The sequence below is a fragment of the Vanessa cardui genome, chromosome 13, assembly GCF_905220365.1.
Source record: "Vanessa cardui chromosome 13, ilVanCard2.1, whole genome shotgun sequence".
Taxonomy (NCBI): domain Eukaryota; kingdom Metazoa; phylum Arthropoda; class Insecta; order Lepidoptera; family Nymphalidae; genus Vanessa; species Vanessa cardui.
In genome coordinates, this window is record NC_061135.1 from 4,470,095 (window position 1) to 4,494,074 (window position 23,980).

General features: G+C 32.3%; 4 protein-coding genes across 4 annotated transcripts; 2 read left to right on the top strand and 2 right to left on the bottom strand.

The window, feature by feature from the left end:
• Positions 1 to 118: 118 nt before the first annotated feature.
• On the bottom strand, positions 119 to 15,833 carry LOC124534785 (nuclear cap-binding protein subunit 1). Its single transcript, XM_047110793.1, has 10 exons — positions 15,636 to 15,833; positions 14,774 to 15,555; positions 14,243 to 14,661; positions 14,014 to 14,151; positions 13,522 to 13,625; positions 3,368 to 3,615; positions 2,809 to 3,052; positions 2,485 to 2,600; positions 1,188 to 1,376; positions 119 to 618 (listed from the first exon to the last, which is right to left on the bottom strand). Exons 1-10 carry the CDS (start codon positions 15,673 to 15,675, stop codon positions 505 to 507), a joined length of 2,394 nt encoding a protein of 797 aa, XP_046966749.1. The 5' UTR covers positions 15,676 to 15,833; the 3' UTR covers positions 119 to 504.
• LOC124534784 (mucin-5AC-like) lies at positions 7,582 to 13,504 on the top strand. The gene is made up of 2 exons (XM_047110792.1): positions 7,582 to 7,740; positions 9,960 to 13,504. Exons 1-2 carry the CDS (start codon positions 7,702 to 7,704, stop codon positions 13,275 to 13,277), a joined length of 3,357 nt encoding a protein of 1,118 aa, XP_046966748.1. The 5' UTR covers positions 7,582 to 7,701; the 3' UTR covers positions 13,278 to 13,504.
• A 539-nt stretch (positions 15,834 to 16,372) lies between the features above and the next one.
• LOC124534789 (NAD-dependent protein deacetylase Sirt6) lies at positions 16,373 to 18,752 on the top strand. The gene is made up of 6 exons (XM_047110796.1): positions 16,373 to 16,475; positions 16,609 to 16,736; positions 16,899 to 17,141; positions 17,285 to 17,458; positions 17,937 to 18,060; positions 18,360 to 18,752. Exons 1-6 carry the CDS (start codon positions 16,410 to 16,412, stop codon positions 18,726 to 18,728), a joined length of 1,104 nt encoding a protein of 367 aa, XP_046966752.1. The 5' UTR covers positions 16,373 to 16,409; the 3' UTR covers positions 18,729 to 18,752.
• Positions 18,722 to 23,732, bottom strand: LOC124534786 (dolichol kinase). Its single transcript, XM_047110794.1, has 9 exons — positions 23,345 to 23,732; positions 23,010 to 23,260; positions 22,676 to 22,893; positions 22,402 to 22,590; positions 22,103 to 22,312; positions 21,751 to 21,825; positions 21,488 to 21,668; positions 21,309 to 21,386; positions 18,722 to 20,445 (listed from the first exon to the last, which is right to left on the bottom strand). The coding sequence occupies exons 1-9, from the start codon at positions 23,467 to 23,469 to the stop codon at positions 20,297 to 20,299; spliced, it is 1,476 nt and encodes a 491-aa protein (XP_046966750.1). The 5' UTR covers positions 23,470 to 23,732; the 3' UTR covers positions 18,722 to 20,296.
• Between the last annotated feature and the right edge of the window lie 248 nt (positions 23,733 to 23,980).

Consider the following 23,980-nt stretch of genomic DNA (forward strand, 5'->3'; position numbering starts at 1 on the left):
GTTTGTATATTTGTTCTCGTAAGATTACCACAATTAAAAAATGACGAAATATTTTAAGGAATGTAATGAAGAAAAAGAAACTGAATAAAGTAAGTCGTTTTTAAAATAAAACAATGTGTTCAAAGGTTGTTAGACTTTATTTATATACAACTAAGGCTTCGGTTTCAATTATCTTATTTAAATACTAAACAAGTCAAATTGGCTTATATTCAAACGTGTTTTATTCTGTAAATTTTGAAATGTAAATAAATTACTTTTTCTTATTCCGTCTTATTAACCTTTACATAAAATATACTTCCAACAAACTACATCAATTCAACCATTAATCTAATTTGCCTCCACACACACATAACAGTCTTTAGTTTATAATCCTCAAGCAATATCAATAAGTATTCTAAGGCTATTCGTTCCTATAAAAGATCGGTTTTATACAGATAAAAATAGTATCTATTGTAACAGCAATTGAGGTCAAATTACTTTAAATATATCTATAGTTATGACATTCTAAGCGGTGAGAGCTATGAATTGATGGAAAACATCCAAAATGTGAGGATCCAGATCTTGAGTAAATAGGAGTGTCTCCAGTGTGCTGCTATACTTCTGAACTTGCTCGTGATGCTGAAAACATAATTATAAGTTATTGATATGTACCTATGGAATAGTACTTGTCAAATTATGACAGTATAGTACGACACAAATTAGATGTAGCATCGGAAAATGCAATGGAATGAAAATAAAACCGATTACTGCCGATTTACACGACCAATAGAAATAGCTCCCTATCGCGCCATTCGACGCTATTCGTCGCTATAAATTCACGCGTCAGAGAAAGCAAGTGCATGTTATATGACGCGTCAAATTGAAGAATATATTAGGTCATATGATATTACAAGTTATTACGTTTGTGTAAAGATCATATTCGCATGAGAAATAAATATTGATAATTTGGGATAGCGTACTCAATTCGGATGTAATCGGTTTTACGAATTTTGCCGATTAAAAATAATATTAACAATTAAAAATATTCATTCAAAAATTATATTCGTTTTTTATGATGATTCGTTAACAAAGAAGCGCTTCATAGGTTTCGCACACAGGCGCTGCTAGGGGTCGGCGCGGCCCTGAGTGGGAATTTACAGGCTGTTGTTGTTTGTTGTTGTTGTTGTTGTATGTCTTGTGGGTCTTACCAGTAGGAAGACCTGTCGCAGGCGAGCGAGCGTGGCGCGGTACCAGTGCGTGTGCGGGTCGCGAGCGTCCGTGTCGGCGCGCACCAGGTGCTCCGACAGGATCATGATGAAACGCTGGAAGACGATCAGGAACAGACGCTTCTGGTCCGTGTGAGCCATCTCCAGACGCTCCTCCATTCGCTCCACCGCCTGCGAAATGCATCCAATACATGTACATATATATAGTGTAACTACAGGCACAAGGGACATAACATTCTTAGTTCCCAAGGTTAGTGGCGCAGTGACGATATAAGGAATAGTTAATATTTCTCACAGCGTCATTGTCTATGGGTGATGGTGACCACTTACCATCAGGTGGCCCATATGCTCGTCCGCCAACCTATACGATAAAAAAAAAAAAAAAAAGAAAACAAAAAAAAAAAAAATTATTGACTAGCTTTTGCCCGCGACTCCGTTCGCGTGGACTTCAGGTTCGTCCCGTCTATTTAAGACAACATTATGTCGTCCCGTCTAGTCTAGTAATCGCTTAAAATCGCTTCGTAAATAAGTCATTATTTCTCGTACAAGGTAAAGGATAAAAAAATGGTTATTGTGGGTTATTCCTAAGAGATAATACATATACCATCACGGACTTTTTTGTAGACCTTTTTAAGTTGTACAATACTGTAGTACATTGTTTTGATCTATCTTGTAGGATTCAGTGAGCGTTTGCAATGTAAGCGCAAAAAATGTGTTTTTTTACGACCTCACATTAGAAACCTAAAAAATTGTAGCCTATGTGTTATTCTGATGTATAAGCTATATTGTGGTAAAGTTTCATTTAAATCCATTCAGTAGTTTTAACGTGAAAGAGTAACAAACATCCATACATCCATACATACAAACTTTCGCCTTTATAATAGTAGTAGGATATGGATTTACTATGCTTCCTGGTTCTAAAAGCCTAATGGAAGGTAACAGATTTCAAGGTTCTAGGTACAAATACCAGGTCGGGTTAAAATTTTTTTATTGGGTTTGTCTGTCTAAAAATTCTCAACTTGAAAAAAATCCGTCACCTTTAAAATCCGACGGGATACCAAATTCCACGCGACCGCAAAGTTCAACATCAAGACCCCTGTCCGATCCATTTTTTAGACTTCGAGTTGAGAATTTTAACAGTTTAAGTGTTTGCGCAAACACAGGTGCACATGTCCTGCGTAGCTGTGTGGTTTCCCATATGATTGGCCGCCGCAAGCGAAAGCGGCCGGACGACATAATTAAGTGTTATTTAATGTTTAATGTAAATAGTAATAAGTACCTCTTCAGTGGGCTTGAATTGATCTTTTTTCTTTTTATTTCCGCTTTCATCCTCTGATTCGGAACTACTCGATTCGTCTCTTGCGAGAGCCTCTCTTGCTTCTTGTAATTCTTTACCTATGGGATAACAACAAGTACATTGTATCAAAACAAGAGCACTTTTTAACGTCATTTTGTAATATTTATAAGAACTGTAAAGCTACTACCGGTTCGGGTTCGGTTCAATAAACACCAAATAAATTACGTAGTTAAATAAATTGGAATAGATACTACTTCTCACTTTGCTTGCTTCAATAAGCATTATCTACAAATGATTGACACTTACTGAGTTTGGAGACGTGTTTGTTCATTTTATCAATGGTCAGATGCAGAATCTCCCACAGATAACCGTGCGTGAAGTACGGCGCCATCTCCTTGGAGAAGAGCCAAGTGGCCACCGCGCTGCACTCCACTATCTGCGTCTTAAGCATCTTGTCGACTAACACGCACACCACCTGGCTGTGACGCTGCCACAGTTCCCAGACATTGCGAAGCACACAGATTTGAGCCTCTTCAGATTCCGCCAAAATCTAAACGACAATTTTAGCTCAATATAACAATCAATTACTGTAGAAATTCGGGAACAAAAATGTATACTAATATTATAAATGTGAAAGTAACTGTCTGTCTGTCCGTCTGTTTAACGCTCTGTTACAACCAAATTAATGAACCGAATTTGTTTTAATTTGGTGTGAAGCAAACTCGAACTCCAAGGAAGGACATACTTTTTTACCTAACATGACAACCAATATGATAACCAACTCCCGAAAACGCGAACGAAGCCGCGTGTGAAAACTAGTAATTAATAACTGAGAACTTAACTCCTGTCTATTGAAGTAACTTACCTTAAAGACGTAATGGAACTTTGAAATAGCGGCGAAGCTGTGAGAAATACTCTTGCTGCCCAAGTTGAGCAAGGTCTGAACGAAAACGTCTATCTTCAGCGGATTGTAGGTGGTATGCGCGGCTGAAGCGTCGCCCTCGCGCAGAGGATTGGGCAGTTCCCGGAGCACATTCAGAGCCTCTTCCGGTGTGCATTTATTGCGGACGCAGACGACGAGCTGATGTGCCGCTTCGGTACCGGGTAGAGAAGCTGAGAATATAAATGTCAACGGTTAGTTATGTCATCTAACTCACGTAACGATTACAATTCTTTAAGGACTTCCTCGTAATTCATTGTTTTTGGGATCCACGATTCAGAGCTATGTTCAAAGTTAGAACCAAGATTGGAGCCAATAAAAACGTATTGGGATTTATTCCCAGCAAGAGAATTTAAATAGCGTTCCGAACTTTACTGGGATTCACTAATCAGGGTCAGGTATAGTACGATATAAATAAGATAAAGCATCGGAAAAATTCGTAAAACGGCCACATCCCAATGAAATGACTTCATAACCATCATCATCTTAATTAATTCTTAAGCGAAATTGAACTTCACGCAAAATTAATAATTCTAATGCCACATCCCTGCTACATATAAAATGTGTCGTATTATAATGTAGAAGTGTTTATATTCCCTTTTCTCGAAAGGTATATAAAGTTGGTCCTGCGCCTAAACTCTTATCGGATTTGCGTCCTATCGCTAAAGGGAATATGAATTGTGCTGTTGACTTCGGTCAGGATATATAAAATGAACTGTTTAAATTTAACAACAAAAATGATTGCTTATAATTAATCACTACAATTATAAGAAAAATTACATTAAACAAAAATTGACTCTGATACACTAAGGGTGTAATTTAATGGCATCTGAAATAGCATCTAAGAAAAATTTGATAATTGTTTTAGATAGCCCGTGAACAATACCTTAATTCAATTGCACAGTACACAACGACAATGCCGTAATGAGAAATTCAAATCTTACACGCCTCAATTAATATCAAAAGATAATGCATATGGTGTACAGGCATAATTGCAAAATAATAACGTAAGCTGTAACAAAAAACACTTAGCAATTTTGAACATATAACATAACATTGTTACGGCTTTGTTTCTGCCTTCGTGCAAATGGATTTTATTGAAACTTGAAGAAGCACGATAGCTTGATGTTAAATGAGATTGTGTTTTTTACAAAAAAAATGTATTTATTGTAATTGGTTTTGCCAACAGCTGACAGGTACGCGTGGGGCATAGTATAAATTTGAGTTACCCAAACAAAGACTTTCTTACAAATATATGCCAATTCCATCGATTATAAGTGAAGTTTCCAAAAACCATTCCAAAGTTTATAACGCTTAACAATTGCTCCAAAACTTCAGCTTTTGACTCTGTAGTTTTTGCTATGTGTTACAAGTGTGGTAGTCGATGACTTGATAAATAAATGCACAAATATAGAATGTTATTGTCAGATGCACCTGCCAGAAGCATAATTGTGTACAAGGGTAGTATTTCAAAATGCACTTTTAAATATCTGTTGGAGAAAATATTCTTAGACAGACTTTAATAAACAATGTCGACGATATGGGTTTATGAATTGAATGTTTGTAATTAACTGTATGTGTGTATACAAAACATTTAAAATTTGTCCTACACGCGATGATCACGCAATCTAACTAAGGCAAGCCCTACTGTAATCATTTTGATAATAATGGAATACTAACCATAATAACGACATTATTTCTACATAATTCACACTACATAATCCTTCAAAAATAGTCGGGATTCTTTTAAAAGAAGTTAGCTTCTAATATCGTAATTAAACAAATAAATTTTCAGGTATCCAGTAGTTTCTATTTCCACATTAATTAACTGAAGTACACTTTCCATCTTGGTTCGCGTGTCCAACTTGCGTTGTCATTTTAATGCAATGAAATAATTTAAAATTTCATTAATAGATTGTTTCAAATACTTCCTGTTTATAAGGTATTCTAATGTATAATTTAACATTCAAATAGCGAAACTTATGCAATTCTTTTTATTTATTATTGTAAGATATGATAAACATTCATGTTTTCTTTTTCACAATGATTCATATTTACAGTATATACTAATATTGCTTTAGTACTTTAACCCTTAAAATACTGGCCAAATCAACTCATTTACGGATGTTGAGTTATAGATTGATTTTTTAGCCAAATCTATCGCAATTAGTATATTATAGGACTTTTACTACAACAAAGATGCCTAATACTAGTCAGGACTTCGTTAGTTAGTCAATTTAGAAATTTCGGTGACCGTCTCTTGAAATATTTATTCAGTAAAATAAAAAAGTCTTAGAGAAACGCGTCTCTTTTTTTTACACGAATCCCCTGTGAGGAATATGCCGATCAGCTTGAATGAAATGCATCAATCACCGATTTCGATACTACGTAATGAATTGGGTCTTTAAATTAACAAAATCTATAAATCATAATCATTTTCTTTAACTTGCAGTAAGAATAACAACGAGAGCTTTAGGTAAACTGCAAGAAAACATAAATTCCTCCGATTAACATTCAAAATAAAACATAGGCAATGAATGGATTAACATCAAGAAAATTATATTGTCCAATCAAATTGAACCACCAATTGGAAGATGGAAATAAATCCAAAAAATAGGAACGGAGATAATAAAAAAAAACTTCATAATTTTTTGCTTTCAACTTATAAACTTATAGGACATCAATGATTATTAAGAACATATCAATCCTGATTTATTCGCCGACAGACCTGCCTTAAATGTATAATATTTAGCCCTATGTCTAAAGAATGTAAGAATAAAAGTGAATATGTCGAAAAGTGGCGTTTATTCCCTTCTTCCAATTGGTGGTTCAGTTATGACCTAAACGTCCAGAAAATTTTAAGCATTGATTTTGACATAACATTTTATTCATTAAATACCCTAACTGTATCTGCGTTAATAACTTCAAATTTAAGTGGAAATGGGATATTAAATCTAATTCAATTAATCTCGCATTGACAAGATATTGTATTTCTATAATATGTTGCACAAATCGTAGACAAGTAACGAAAAGGAAAACGGTTGCAATTTCCTTCGCGGGTATGTATGACGGGTTTACAACATCTATGGTATTGTCTGTAGATGCGTAGATCGTTTTAAAAGAGATGATAATCATCTATATTTCCAAACGAGGATGGTGTTAATTGCTTTGTAATTTTTGTAATTTCATAGACGTATTGTTGAACAAAAACGATTTAACATATTTAGTTAATAATGACTATACTATACAATATTCTAAAGTCTAGACTTACTTATTATGATAGATATATATTGTTATATTATTTTCGTAAGTATTAAAGGAAAATAGTTTTGTTAACATTTTATCTCCAAAGTACAGTAACTTATTTTTTAATTATTTTTAATCCGTATCCTCTCTTTCTCCTCTTTTATTAATATATATAGAGAACAAATTATATCTTCTTATGTATCTAAAGGATCTGGGCAAAAAAGTGTGAGCAGTATAAGCTTAATCGAACTTTCCGAAATTAACAAGTTTATGAAGAGTCGAGTACGCAGACAATTTTTTTTAAAATGCTATCCGTATCATATTTTGCCCTCACTATCGTGTGATACAGAAAATAGCAAGCCTTAGAAGAAAATATCTACATTTCGATTTTGCAATATTATTTCGAGCGACATCACCCCCACATCATGTCATGATTAAGCACATCTATGTCTAGACTGTACGTTTCCCTTTCAAACGTAATTAAAGTTAAGATTAATTTGAAGAAAGAAAAAAAACGATCGAAGAGGTTTTAAAGCAAAAAAATAAAATTAGATACTTAAAAGCAAGTAACGTTAGCAATATTTATTTAAATAAACACTTACGAACCTACTTTTCATACCTTACATTTAAAAAATTATGAATATAAGAATATATTTACAGACTGAAAAGCATTATCGCAATTTGTACGGAACTTTTGTACTTTAATTCTCTTAAACAATCGCGTTCTTTATTTAAAACAACTTTTTATGATTTCAATACATATCTCCATATTTGAATTGCAACAAGAAACAATTTGTTATTATGATTATGTATGACATAACGTATTGATTTTAAATTTTTTTAACAGACATGAAAATCCACAATTTTCCGCGTCAAGTGGGGTTGGTTACACCACGCATGCGCAGAGACATCGTCAGTTCGCGCTAACCGGTGCTCTAGCGCCGCACGCGTCATACAAATACTAATAAATACCGGTGGCGGTTTGAGTCGATCGTGCTGTGAAGTGATCGAAGATGCGATCCGCATTGCTTTGCGTTTTCTTTACACTAATTGTAAGTATAATGAACTAAATCATACGTTGCACCGCTTTCATTTGTGGATCACGGCGAAAACACGCGTTTCGAAATTTTATTTACAAAACACGTATTGTTTGTTTAATTTTAGAATTGTTTAAATAAATATTATTTATTAAATACAATATTCGAATAATGTCTGATAAACAAGTGAAGTTTCTTTTTAAATTTATTATCGTTATGAAGACATACATTATAATCGTAATTACTTTAATTAGTCTACTATAATAAAACTCGAAGCCCCCCATTTTTTGAAGTTTGCTAATCATTAGCTGAGATCAATATCACGATACTGGATAGAGCACCGACCTCAATGTCACGTATTGTCTCTGGATGGGATTTTCTCATGTATGTGGGGCAATAGACTTGGTTTTTATTGTTGTATCTTTGCATTAAATCTTGTGTTCGAATTAAATTTAAAATTCATTAAATATATAATTAATCACAGCTTAGAAACTATTTTATGATTATAGCATGGCTTAGCGGACAAGCATATGGTCCACCAATGGCACTTTAAGAAATATTTACTATTCCTTATATCGCCAATGCTCCACCAACCTTAGTAACTAAGATGTTATGTATTCTGTACCTGTAGTTACTGGTTCACTAACCCTTCAAACGCGAACACAATAATACTGAGTACTGTTGTTTAGCGGAAGAATAGATGGTAGAAAGAGTGGATGGTACCCAGACGGTTTTGCACAAAGACCCATCATCAAGTAAAGTAACAATGCTTTATAGACGTTACTCCATACTAAAATTTAATATTGCAAAGGAAATGTAAAATAACACACCACGCACACATTTACACATTTTTTTGTTTAATGTCAAATAATGGCTCAATTATAAAACTAACGAACGAAAATGCCTTCATTTCTATTACTACAATTAAAAGGTCATATATTTAAGACAATACGTGTTGTTTTAATTTTGTCTTACGATTGTTTTTATACGATATAAAACATCAATAACCAAAGTCTAGATATTGTTTTCGATCAGTATTTAATAAATATTGTTTGAAATATTATATCACTTTATAAATTTCAGTAAATATCCTTATTTAATTTCGAACGATCGTGAATAGTGTACTTTTGTTAGTGTTAATGTTTCATACGTCGCTTTGGTTTTATAACATACGCCTGTATTTCTTAACGTGATTCAAAGCTATGCAGAGTACCCTTGAAATGAAAATCGAATGTTAATATCGCTTATGTTACGAGCATCTCCACGGCTCTTAAGCATCTAGGTCCAGATGTTATCGAGAAAGATAACATTATATTGAGCATTAGCACGTGCTAGTCTCTAATAATTTTCGCTTAGCACTTATGCTTTTATTCAAATCTTACATAGACTATAAATAAAGAAATTATACTGAATGTACATACATACGCTTTGAAAAGATTCGAATGAAACTCGGTGTTTAAATTGACTGTCGTTGTTAAATACCTTTATTATTTTTAATTTTTATGACCATATATATCTGGCAAATACAATTTTGAATAAACGTAGATATGTTTATATTTTGACCAGTCTGTGCACACACTTGAGATAAAGTTATACATATTATTAATATTTAATATAATACAAATACCTTTCAATATGTTCAGCGATAAAGTATTGATATATTTTTGTAAAAATATATAAGTACATATATCAAAGTATAATATTTAAACGTTAAGTGAAAATAAAAATTAAGTAAGACACCTTTAACATTTTTGTAATCAAGATGACAAAAGATTATAGTTATTATTATGTGGACTTGTTTATACGAAGTTTATTAGATAAATTTTATTTTGAAATAATGAAAAGTATAGTATTTCGAAATATTTTGTATTTATTCTAATATTAATACTAATTTACTATTTAATCAAAATCAAAATGAATATATTAAAATTGAAATATAAATAAAAAATATTAGTGGAAAGTAATAAAAAGTACATTTAAATACCTCAATAATCGTCTTAAATATTGTCGGAAAATTTAAATTGTATTAGCCGATTGGGAAATCGCTTGACGAGGGTTGGATCGTCGAGCACGCAACAATTGTGGCACGCTATCCGAACGCGCACTTTCCCGCCAACCGCCATTTTACTTTCGAACGCATATTAAAATATTTTTTCAGTATTTGTAACGATTGCATTTACGACTTAAACATATTAATGTCATTGTTAATTGACGACGACAACTTATTATTGCAGATACAAAGAGGAAGAATTCGCGCTGAAAACGATGACTTCAGACCTACACCAATTCCGTTGAACGAATGGCATCACGAAAGAAGAGAAGGTCGCGCGGGCACGTTGCACGAAACTTTCAAAACAGACTCACCGCCTTCTATAGCTGCAGTACCCGCGCACTACTGGGAAGACGCTTTGAGACACAGCGTATATCTCACTCTCGTTAGAGATAAAATTGACCAGCTTATTGCCAAGGGTGACGTCATATCTCCAAATAGTAAACCTGACAGTTACGATTCTAAAGAGATCGATGATCACGATTTATGGGATAAAATTAAAACTGCACCTTTCGATAGACTACCAGAGGAGGAGCCAGCTTATTTCGGTGACGTCACAATAATGGCAAAGGGACGCCTTTTAGAAGAGAAAGGCGGGTTTCGATTCACTGAAGACGAAAGGACGAAAGAAAAATGCAGTGGTGACAAATGCATGGATGGTGTTAAAGCGTTTTGGTCTGTCAAACGCGTTCGACAGAGAGACCAAGAAACATCGCCTGGAAAATATCATTACGAGTTGACATTCTCTGTTATATCTCAGCTGCCTAAAAAGCAAAAGAAACCTTATGAAAATCCGATCCGAACATTTACAGTAAAGGAAAGTTCTCCAAAAGGCATAATAGAAAGACCACAGGAACATCGCAGATTTGACCCCGTATCTTTTCATACTTCACGGCCAGAAAGAGCCGTATGGGTCCACAAAAATATAGCACCGTCAAAATCTTTTACGGGAAGAAAACAATACTTTTCAGGGTTAGATAGAATTTTTTCATCGTTCTTCTCAGACGACGACAGTAGTTCATACGAATCAACACAATCCAAGTATAAACCCAACTCACATTCATGGCAAACAGGATCACAATATTCAAAAATAGGACATGTCGGCGTGGCTGTGGATAAACATCAAATGCCTTATCCGTACAGACCACATACTGCTCAACATGTTCAACATGTACGCCCGCCTTTACAAGCGCCACCGACCAATCAACAGCAACAATACTTGGAAGTTGGATCATATACAACAGCTAATAGTAATCCATACGCGCACTATTCATATGACCATCGCGTTGAATCAAGCCAACCAGTAAAAACCACTCGGCCTCCTGTCTTGCCCACACCTCTACCACCGGTATTGCCGTCTAAAGATCAATCTTCAGAGACGACGAATACGATGTCCATAGAAAGCACGGTTTTTACTCCGAACACAATGAAGATACAAAAACCTTACAACAAATATAAACCAACGCCAGTTAAAGTTAATTATTTATCCGAGCATGTAAGGCCCCCAGTTTATAATGCTCCACCTGGTGTTTTCGTTACAATGGATAAAAAACCATTTAAACCGATGCCTCCTTTGAAACTCGTCCACTCGTCTAAGACGCACAGACCAAATAAACCAATTGATTTCAGACCAAGTCCACAAATAATGGATCACAATTCTGACCAAGGTTCATTTTCTGATACGGCATTTAGACCAATAACAATGAATTATGGTGACAATAGCTCATCTGAAAGTAACGAATTTAATTATTCTAGTAAAAAAAGCGAAAACAAAAATCGAAAGAAACCTTCGAAGAAACATGAAAGTATTAGACCACACCGAATCACCACAGCAACTCCAGATATAATAACCGTTCAGTCTACATCGGAGGAAGAAATCGAAACAATGGATTGGACTAACGTTTTAGGAGCTTTTACTAAAACCACACCAATGGTTTCTCAAACTGAAAAAATGATAATACCTGAAACAACTACACATATGACAACAACCGTACCTGTAACAACCCCTAAAAAAATTGTAATAACAACAGAAGCCGCGAAAGAAACAACAGTATCAACATCAACAACAGTTAAACCCAAAAAGCGTACGCGACCTCCGCCAAAATTCGTAAAACAAGAAAAAATTAAGAAACACAAGCGGATCACTACTACTACAACGACTACTACTACGACTACTAAGGCACCAGATAGTGTTAATAAAAAAAGACCATTATACGACCTAACACCACAAGCAAGTTCAGCTGCGACAGGTTCCATGAAACCATTTAAAGTCAATGAATCAAATAACAAAACGATCTTACCCTCGACTTCAAGTACGACTACAACTACAAGTACAACTACTACCACAACTAAACCAACTACAACAAAAATAACAACAACAACTCAGGCACCCAGCACAACAGTGAAAAGATCTGTCAGTTCAACGACACAGCCAAAAAATAAAAATCGATTCCGACAATCGACGTTAATGTATAAAGGAACTTCAGTTAAACATGACAGGTGGAACTCCGCAGCCATGCAAAAAAATCAAACAACGACTACATCAATACCTTCATCGCTTTTGCATAGAAGGAAAGGTTCCAATTTTCATGGTTATATTTCATCCACTACTCCTCGACAAGTTGATGATGAAAAAGAAAAAAATCACGCAGATCGGAAATCGAGTTATTTCGATTTAAAGGCAAGTACTACTAAAACACCCGACGCCACACAAGCCAGTTCTAATTATGAAGAAACTGTGGATCAATATGAAAGCAATAGTGTGTTACCAATAGAAAAAACACATGAGACCAATGAAGATAATAAAAATTATAACAATGAATCCAAAGATCGTACGGAGTACATATTTCAGCCTACAACTACACCATTTTACGAAGTAGAGCAAACATCATCAATTGAAAAATTAGCGGAAGTTGATTCGACATCGTATTCACAGCCTAAAAATAAAACAAAGTGCAAAAAGAAAAAAATCAGTCAATCAACTACAGAAGAAAGTATGGATATAGATTTTGATAACCTTACAACAATAGTCATCCCTACAACAATTACACCTGAAACATCATCAGAAATACCAATTACAAGTGATATTCTTGAAGAACTGTTTAACTTTGAATTTAAGGGTAATAATGATGAAACTTCAAATGACACTGATAAAACAAAGTCTGATTTAGACGAAGAAGAAAGCTTAACTCACGAAAGTTTTTCTAAAATCGATACAGATTTTGACTTTTTAGGGGTGTTGAATGTTAAAAAAGAACATAGGTCATATGAGCAAAGCGATTATCAGTATGACAGTGATGATGAAACAGATGATACTGATGAAGACAACAGCTATGAAGAAGAATATGAAGAGAGCAAAATACCTTCCATTGATGACGATGATGATACTGAATTTGAGTCAGATGAAGATGATGAAGACAGAAATAAAACTATAAAGTCATTTAAGGACAACCAAGAGAAAAAACACTCTTACAGCTTTTTAGAGTTAATGGCCATGTCATAGACTGAATTTTCTAAACTATAATTTCACTTACAGCTTTAAATAAGTCACGAGAATATTAGTATATGACAAATGAAAAGGCATTTAAGATATATTTATAATTATATTATCTGTCAGTAAGTCTTTAATCAATTTCTGTAGCAGATTTTTCAATGTAAATATTTAATAATCTATTATAAGTCTAGAGTAATAAAGTATGTTTATATACAAGTTAATAAATGTTAATAATATTGATGTGTTTCCTTACCTGCACCTTCCATTGAATATTTGTAAATAGGCTCTGGTTTCAAAGGTACAAAAGCTGATAATGCTTCTGGTGTCATGTCCTTTATTCTTTGATGATATGATAACCTAAAATAATTTTAATTAAGCTTTATAAAAATAATAATCAATAACAAATAAAACTAAATAAATTGTGTAAATTTTCCATTATAAATGTTTAAGTAAGTGATAGTTAAAATGAAACATACTCTATATTTCATTTATGAACTTTGAAATTTCACTTCAAACACTAAATAATTGTAATTATTATGTACTAAGATGAAATTATGAATTAAAAAGACAATGGTTCGTTTTTAAACTTTGAATCAAATTTAATGTTGTTTACCTATAAGGATGTATCACCTCGAATGTCACCCATATTAAATATTTTATTTTTTAAAGTGTTTAGTGATAAGTCGATGGTGTAACTTTTTACAATAAACAATAAATAAATAATATTTATCTTATATTTGCCTACCTGAGACATTTACCGAGAACTTCTCTTATGAATCTAGGTTTTGGATGGTCTGGATCTAGCTGAGCACATGCTTCCCAGTCATCCCAAGACCAACGATACTGAAAGTTACTTATATGATACGCAAACCAATTCACCAATCTGCAATGATAATTATTTATATTAAAGGAAACGCTATAAGCATATAACATATTCCACAAATAAAAAGTGAATTCAAAAAAAAGTTACAAACCTATCAAAGCAAGCAATATTCATGGTATCTATCCTCATGAATAAAATTTCTGTTGCTTGAGCCAAAACTTGCGGCATAGTTGAAGGCTGTAGCTTACAAAGCTCAATAAGTATAGAGCCATAACATATTTCCAAATATCTTGGAGTTGGCAGATTGAATAATTCAGCAAAAATTACTTCCACAATACAATATTCTAATGGTATTTTAGCTTTGTATGGAAAGCATAAAAGTTGGGCAGCACATTCTTTTCTTTCCAAATGATATGCTTCTATTATATTGTGAAGATGTTCCTCAATGAGAAATCTCTCAATAGAATGGGCCCCCGGTAGTACTGGGCCATCAGGACAATCAGTGTAGTCAAACATACGGAATATGACTCTTGGCATTGGGTAGGTGTCACCATCATTGTGTGGTGGAGGCTGTAACGATAAACACACGGATATAAGCTTACAACTTTATTAAACGACAATTTTTCAAAATTAAATATTAATAATAATTAAAAGTGAAAATTTATGATAATTGTTTAAATACCTGTATTGCAGGCAATGTATGTTGTAAAGCTTCACACAATATAGAGTCAAATGCAAGATAAGGTCTTGGTATGTGCTTTTCAGACCAATTGTCTTGTCTGAGCTTTTTAATCTGTGCCCAGAGACAATCCAAGTATTCTTCTTGAAGATGTGGTACATCTGCAGACCAAACTTTTAATGCGGGCCAGTGTTTCTTACTACGTTTATTTAAAAACACATCAATTGTTACTAGTAAATGATCCAATTGGGATTCTTTCTTTTCATACAGCTCTCTTCCAACCCACGGCAAGGTTGACAACACAGCAAATACAAACCAATCTCTTCGTACTTGTGGAACTCCATCCTCATTTGCACAATCCACTAGTGTTTCTAATAGAGTAAGTAAAGATGATGCTGCCAACACATGACAGTTCACCAAGTCAGATATAAATCTTAAACAATAACGGGCTGCGTTCCATTTACCCGTTTTGAGGTTTTCTTTGAAAGTCTTTACTATGTAATCGACAAATTCACCTCCAAAGTTATAGTTTTTTGCATTGAGTAAACCAACTAATGTCGCGTATATAGTGCATTTCTCTGGCATTCGTATAGCACATTCAGTTAAAATACGTAAAATTTTAACACGGAAGGTACTTAAATCTGCTTCTAATACACTCGCCAATCCCTCTAAATTACTTTCCAAACTAGAACTGCTCTTTTCACCAACCCTTAAAATAAGGGATTCCAATCTATCCTCGATCTCTTGGTTTTCAGATACACGACGACGTTTTCTATTAAGCCGCTCTGGAATATCAAGAAAATGTTCAAAATAACTATAACAAAAAACTTTTAACCTGTAAACAGTGATAAATTGCAAAATTTACCATATCCATCTTCTTCGTCATGGGCCCGTCTACGATTCATGATTATTGTTCAAGATTGTAAATTTAACCCAATATAAACACTCCGTGAAAGAAACAAAATGAAGAAATTCCTAGTCAAAACTGTAAAAGTAAATCATTAAGCCAAATCGGCTTTTGCTATCGTCAAACGAAGTATCACTATCGTCACATAAAATCCACAGAATAAAAATCTCCAATTTGACTATACTATTTGACACAAATATGAAATATCAAAGCCGACAATGTATCTGGAAATTTGAGTATTTTTTATTAAAAACAAATAATGTAGTGATTAAAGAAGAACCTAAAATAATTATATATATTTTTCGTAATACGAATAATAACAAAACGGCTATCTGCGAAAGGAATAAATAATCAATAAGACGCTAAAATATGCTTGTGTACACGGACTACGTTGAGGCTTGATATATATATTTTTATAATAGTCTGCAATTCTGCATGCATTGTTTGTCAAATTGACAAATTTCCAGTTTCTATCTGTTATTAGTCAAAAAGTTTGAATATTATATTACTCTAGGAAACAGGAGTCAAGGGCTAGGAAATGAATTGAACTAGGAATGCCAATATCCAATAAACGATCCCTTATTAAATCTACACATTTAATATTCGTAAATCAAAATAGAAATAAACTTTACTTGTCATACGAACACAATTACTTTGCAATCAAATAATACTGCTCGTGAATAAAATAAAAACAATATTTTGGCAGCGGTTATTTCAATCAATGAAAAAACGATGTCTTGCAACTATGCAGAAGGTTTATCGCCATATGAACATAAAGGTGTTCTTGGAGTGCCTGAGGTAAGCTTACGAAAAATGATCAGATATTCTTCACAAAAAAGTTAATTACGAAATAAAATTGAACTCATAACAAGCCTTTTTATTTATTTTGAATGAATTTGAATTAATTGGTTGCTTGCATTTTTATTTTCAGAAATTCGAATCCATTGATAAATTAAATGAAAAATGTATTGCTTTAGCTGAACTTATAAAAGAGAGTAAGCACATAGTTGTACATACAGGAGCTGGAATAAGTACTTCAGCTGGTATACCAGATTTTAGGTAATTATGAATATTCATTCTTTTAAAGCTCAAAGATGGTTAAGAGATTTCTAAGTTTAAAAAATCACCTATATAATTGTAAATTCAATTTAAACAATTCATTTTCAATTAAAGGTAAAGAACCTAAAGAAATATGAAAATGAAATATATTAATATTTTCAGAGGTCCAAATGGAGTCTGGACTTTAGAAAAAGAAGGCAAGAAACCATCTATTAATATCTCCTTTGCAGATGCCAAACCAACAAAGACACACATGATACTCAAGAAACTTGTGGAAAGTAATAAAGTACAATATATTATAAGTCAGAACATTGATGGACTGCACTTGAAATCAGGATTGCCGAGGAAGTATCTAGCTGAATTACATGGAAATATGTTCATTGATGAATGCAATCTTTGTAAAAGGTAAATAGTGCAAAATAAAACTAATACTTTTTTTGGTTTTACACTTTGCTATTTATATAAATACTGAACAATTTTACTATTGAGTTTTATATGTACTGTATAGTAATAAATATAAGTTAATTTTTTTAATTTCTACATTTTAGACAATTTGTGCGAAGTCGTCCAGTAGAAACTGTGGGAAAGAAGTGCAGTGGAATACCTTGTGCTTCAGGGCATGATGGTGGAAGACCCTGCAGAGGTCGGCTTTATGATGGAGTCTTAGACTGGGAGCATAGCCTACCTGAGAATGATCTGCTAATGTCAGAATGGCATTCAAGGTATATTCCATAATAAAATTTTATAAATTAAAATAAATTGTGTAGCCTATTAACTAATACTTTATTTGTTTATTAAAGTATTAGTTAATAGGCTACACAATTTATTTTATATATCATATATATATATCATATATATCATATATATATATCATAGCTGAATTGCGAAAGTTATTTCTAAGTTAAAATGAATGGTTCTTTTACTTTCAATATAGTGAGCACAACAGTGTTTTGTATCAATATTTTGAGATGATAAAATCATAGTAAGTCTTGGGTTCAAACTTATCATGACAAGTAATAGTCTATGTTAATAGATGATATTAAAATCCCAATACCCAGTTGCTGGTGAAAATATCTTGTTTGATACTTTATATTGCCCTCAAATGAAATTCAAACCCAAGACTGTATAATCTGTAGTCTCATTAGTTATTAGATATTCTTATTTATAAATTATACTAATAAAAACATCACTATATTTCAGCATTGCAGATTTGAGTATATGTTTAGGGACAACACTTCAAATCATTCCTAGTGGTAATTTACCTTTAGAAACATTAAAGTATGGAGGAAAACTAGTCTTATGTAATTTGCAACCAACAAAACATGTAAGTTTCAATACTAATATAGCAGATAATATTATTTATCTGTAGATTTTCTCTGACTTGTTTAAGCCATAATAAAACCTTAGCTTCACTCAGAATTTAGAGTTTATTCATAAAGATTAATTATAGGAAGCCTTTCCATCTTTGCAATTCATATTCCTTATAATCCATATTTCATCAGATTCAGTTCAATAGTTTGTCTGTAAAAGAATGACAGACCAGACTTAACATTTTTATTTATGAGATACTTTCGTATTTATAATATTACTATTAGAATTAAAATTAATTTTCCTTCTTTTTAGGACAACAAAGCAGACTTAATTATAAATTACTATGTAGATGATATATTAGATAAGGTCATGGAAATACTTGGTATAGAAATACCAGAATATAATGAATCCGAAAACTTAACTAAGTTGGCTGAATCAGCTATTGTCGATTGGACAATAAGTCGAAAGGACATATTATCAATGGAAAAAATATTTAAGGCTAAATGTAAAGGTGTGAAGAAAAAAAGAATTTTAAATAAAAATAAAAGAAACTGCCTAGATATGTTAATTAATGGGTTGGATAAAGACGATGACAAATCAAAAGTGATCAAGCTGGAAATAAAAGAGGAAGACGAAAAAGATTGTTTAGTAGATTCAAATAATATTCAATTAAATGAATAGTAAATTCAAATTGTTTTTATTTATTAATATTTGCATTGATTTTGTGTATAAATAAAATGACATCAGCCATATCAAAAACATCTAACAATGCATAAAAATAAAACAATTAATTATGATAAATTTACCATTATAATTTATTAAAATAAAAATATAACAAAAGAAAATCATTTAAAAATGTATGTCATGGAATGTTTAGAATATATAAAAATATAATATCTGTAACATAGAATCTAAGTTTTATCCAAAAAAAAGTAATACAATTTTTAAATATAACATGATATACTATATTTTCCATTTAACTAAAAGAATAACTGTTAAAACCATACTCAACAACCACCCTAATCGTAAACAATAGTTTACATATAAAAATATGAATGGATGTTACTAAATATCATTAAAACAATTTATTACTTTCTGATTATCTAAATATATAAAATCACTGATATTTATTACCATAACATGTTTACCCATAATTATAAAAACCATAGCATGACTAGTTCCATAATTTTATATAAGATCAATGTTTACATTTTGATAATCAGTTATAAAAATAGAGATATGGTAAACAAACTGGCATCATAAATTGAACAATTTATGAAAAATAGTATCAAAGTTTTTTATTAAAGGCCAAATCTGAATTCGATATAGAAGCTTAATAAGGCTTTTTGTACATGGCGCTGAAAAAGACCCAGAAGAATTTTTGCACTGTATGATTTTTGGCGTCTTTAAAAACGAGTACAAATGCAAAAGTTATATAACCACAGACAAACTCTTTTAAGTTTCTGTCGTCAGAAAATTGACATTCAGATGGAAGAAGGCAACTATTGCACACAAAACATATTACTATAACTATGCAAGGTTCATTGGTAAGGAGATTGAAATACAATACAATTTTATACGTTATTGCAATTGAGTGCATATTATTAATGTGTTCAAACATAATTCCTTAACTATTTATCCGAACCAAGGACAACTAATATTTCATTGACGTATAAATAATGTATACATGTATCTACATAGAAATAATTAAATAACTTACTTTATATAAAAATATTTGGTATTAATATAGTATCACAAATTTTATATCAACTACTATTTTTGTTATTTTTAATTTAACCTCATTAAAATTAATTTAAAGTCTTTGCCACTCAATAACATGATATGAGTTAAAAATACATCCACAGATTTAAATACATTTATCGTTCAGTTATTTTAGATCAGTACATTGGCGGTGACCATATCTACTCTGACAGATTATTCGCAGTGTAAAAAATATTATATTGATTTGTTTACTCTGCAAACCAGCATACAACAATATGAAGTATTGGTGCAAGGTACCATCCCAACAGAACTCAAACCAAAGCCGTAGCATTGGTTATCAAATTTCACTCACCCTTATACTATATATTTGGTGTTGCCATTTATTTAACAATGTTAAATCCCGCCGCCTTTTGTGCCATGCTTTATTTTCTTATATTTATTTCCTGTGTGTTATACTTGTCTTGGTGTACAATAAAGAATATTATTATTATATTATTATTATTAAATATTTATAAATATATGATGTGCTAGCATAGCAACCGAGCGGCCTGCAGTGCGGCGAGCGCGGCGAGCGGCAGCACGAGGTTATCGACCTGCGCCGTGCGCGCCTCCAGCCCCGCCGCCGCGCATGCGCACACCGCGCAGCGCAGCAGCGCGCACGAGTTGTGCAGCACGCCTGATCAACAAACATATTGACAACTATACTATCGAAAGGCAAAATCTAAATCCATACAAATAAATAAAATCAGAGTGTCTGGTTGTAATATTAAAATAACCGCTTTCTGATACATGCATTTATATACGGTACACATACCAAAACACACATTTTTAGAATTTTTGTCTGTCTGTCTGTCTGTCTGTCTGTTTGTTCCGGGTAATCTCTGGAACGATTGGGCCGATTTGAACAGGACTTTCATTGGCGGGTAGGTAATGTACAAAGGCGTAACTTAGGCTACTTTTTATACGCAAATAATACAAAGTTTTGGAAATATAAACACCCAACTTAAGTTGAGCTCTTTCTGATATGGTTGTCGATATGAATTGGGGGTCAGCTTATACTGGTACTTGATCGGATGTATGTTGCGTTGCGTTTTGCAAATTTCCCACGCCACGTGGACGTCGTCGTCTGTTTGTAATTTTTTTACTACGTGGACATGAATGTATACACGGTACACATGCCAAAACATATAATTGTAGAAATTTATAACGAGATGTCGTAAGCAAACAAATTCTGTAGTATGTTTAGTATCAGTATTGCACCCGTGCGAAGCCGGGGCGGGTCGCTAGTCTTTTAATAAAATTATATACAATAGAATCAGTCATCGATTACTTTCAACTACTATTATCCGTTTAGTACGGTCAGCACAAATCAACTATTACTACACTTTAGATGATTGAAAAAAAAAGATATATACGTAATACGAAGTAAGAATTAATAAAAACGATGGAAATAATTCATGTCTTATTAACCATTAAGCTTTCCTGATTTGATTGTATTTATGTAAAAAAAGAAATTGCAAATTCTAAGAAGTATCTTACCAAATAGCTCCAAGGCATATACTGTTCCCATCTGTGAAAGAACATTAAATAATGTGCCCTCTAATGTTCTGCTACTATCTGCAAAAGAAATTAAAATATTTTAAGACACAGTTCTTGTATAATGAGTAATTTATTATGTAAAAAATACATGTCATGACATATATGTCCCTTTATGTTACCTGGCCACTTATTAAATCCAAATCTGGAACCAAACCAACTTGCGGCCGTGTCACCTATTCCTATGGATAGCACTCCACTGAGCAGCTCTAATTGCCTGTCCTCTCGGTTAGGTACTACCAGTAATGGAAAAGCCAATCCAACATATAGATATAGTGGAGTCATTGCAAACAGGCCACAATCCTGTCAAAACAAGACAGATTTAAATAAGTATAGTCTAACAAACTTAGAAATATATTTTCAATTAGCAATATATTAAAAATACCTTTTCATCACTATAGATTAAGAAGGCAGACTGCAAAGCTGAAGATATTGGTTCAATGCCTGATTTTCTTAATGCCTTAAATAAAAATATGAATATTTTAATATTATATTATGGTTATAGTTGACTTTACACAAAAGTATGTAAGTATAATAATCATAATTGCTTATTTTTAATTCATTCTTCTATATAAAGTGTTATAGTGTATTTTTGTATATATAGTGCTTAAATAGCACTTAATGTTATTAAATCATATGTTAATAATTTATTATTCATTATTTTAATGTGAATATTTAATCCATACGAATTTAGTATAATAAGACAGTAATAGAAAACAAATAATAAAAAAAGGTACCTCTACAAATATCAAAACTCCGAGGCCAATTCCTGCTGCAAGTGTCATTAAATAAATATCAAACATAATCCCAGAGAGGAAGACGAGTGAGGCTAATACGTGAAATGTCTTCCTTGTGACTGTACTCGCTTTGATCGCCAGTTTAGTGCGTACAAGTAGTGCGCATATTGCCAGGATCACAAGTATAAGCCAAAATATAAATATTTGTACCTGAAATAAAAAAAAAAGTTTCTATTAATCTATATTATTGTTTTAGTTTATTTTATATTAATCTTGTTCTTCTTTTTAATTTTTCTTACCCGATTTTGCTTCATGAATACATAATTTAATATTATGGCCACAAAATTGGGGCCGAATAAAGATTGTAAAATGAGTGATACAAAAACCACAGCTGATCCAATAATGTATACAAGTGTTTTGAAATTTCTCTGTGAATCATTCAGGAAGTACAGTGCTGTAACAATTAATCCCACGGTTGATAATATTGTCTGAAAATATTTAAGATATACAACAAAAAAATAAATAGCATTTTTTCATACCGCTATATAAATATAAATTCTGAAGTCAACTTACATAGAAAATTAAGCTAATAAATTCCATCTCCTTGTCATCGCTGTGCATTTCAAATATGAATTTGATTACAGACATTACAGTAAACAAAACAATACTCTGTGACACTATCATTGCTTCACCGATAGTGAATGTCTTCTGGCATTTTGTTAAACATAGTCGAAGCACCCATGCAAAAAGTATTGTTGATGAAAATGTTACAGATATTGAAAATATTAACCCTGCAAAAAATGCCATTTAATTAAAACAGAATTTTCATTACAGTTCTGTAATGTATATATATATGAATATGTAATAATGTAATATGTATATGTATATGAAATGCTTATAAAATTACCTTGTCCAAGAAAAAAATTTAAAAGTACTGCAGCTATTATGCTAGTTGCTAAGCATCCAGCGTAAATTGGCTCCTTCAGAACAACACTTGATGTTGTAAGAAATATTATGAACAGTACACAATAACATAATAAACCAACAGATATTAGGGATGTTATTTTATATAATAGTGTAACATTATCAGTACAAGTGTATACTAATAAAACTGTGGGCAGTAAGAGATGGCACCATAACCCATTACTATTTGCTGGTCTGTAAAAAAAATGAGGCATTTATCGTATTTATTTGATGGCTCGATTTAGCCGAAGCTTAAATAAATGAGAGATAAATTCTTACCTTGTATTTATATCTGCTTCTTGTAAATTCATAGAAATCTGCCTGTCTATACATTTTAAAGGCCTAATTAATTTATTTTCCACTTTAGATACAATTAATTGAAAAAAAGTGAGAAGTCTAGTCATTTTTAGTTTTTTTTGTTACAATTAATTTTATTGAATAAAAACTTGATTACAATTTGATTTTCATAATATTTCATACAATATTCATAAAAATTTAATAAAATCACACAATCCGTATAAACTCGATGAAATTCATAGAACTCGAGTTAAGATCAAAGTCTAATAATGTTATTAATTGATATCTGTATATTTTATGTAATCTTTTCCGGTATAATTAACAATTACAGAAGCATATTTAAAATTTTTCAGTGAAATATAGGTAGTGAATTGATAAATATATAGTTGTCAAATGTCAATGTGAGTAAAATGACAGCCATAGATAATACTTAGCTTATGAGCTTACGTCGTAAGCTATGGAAAATAGAAATGGAAAGACAAACTATTGTACTTGCGACAGCATTCTAAAAATGTTGTGCCAGCGTGAATAGTCTAAGATGTTAATAATCAATATAATTATAAATACAAAGCTGGCACTCGCCTTGAGCAGATAAATATGAGCATTATTTAAAACAAA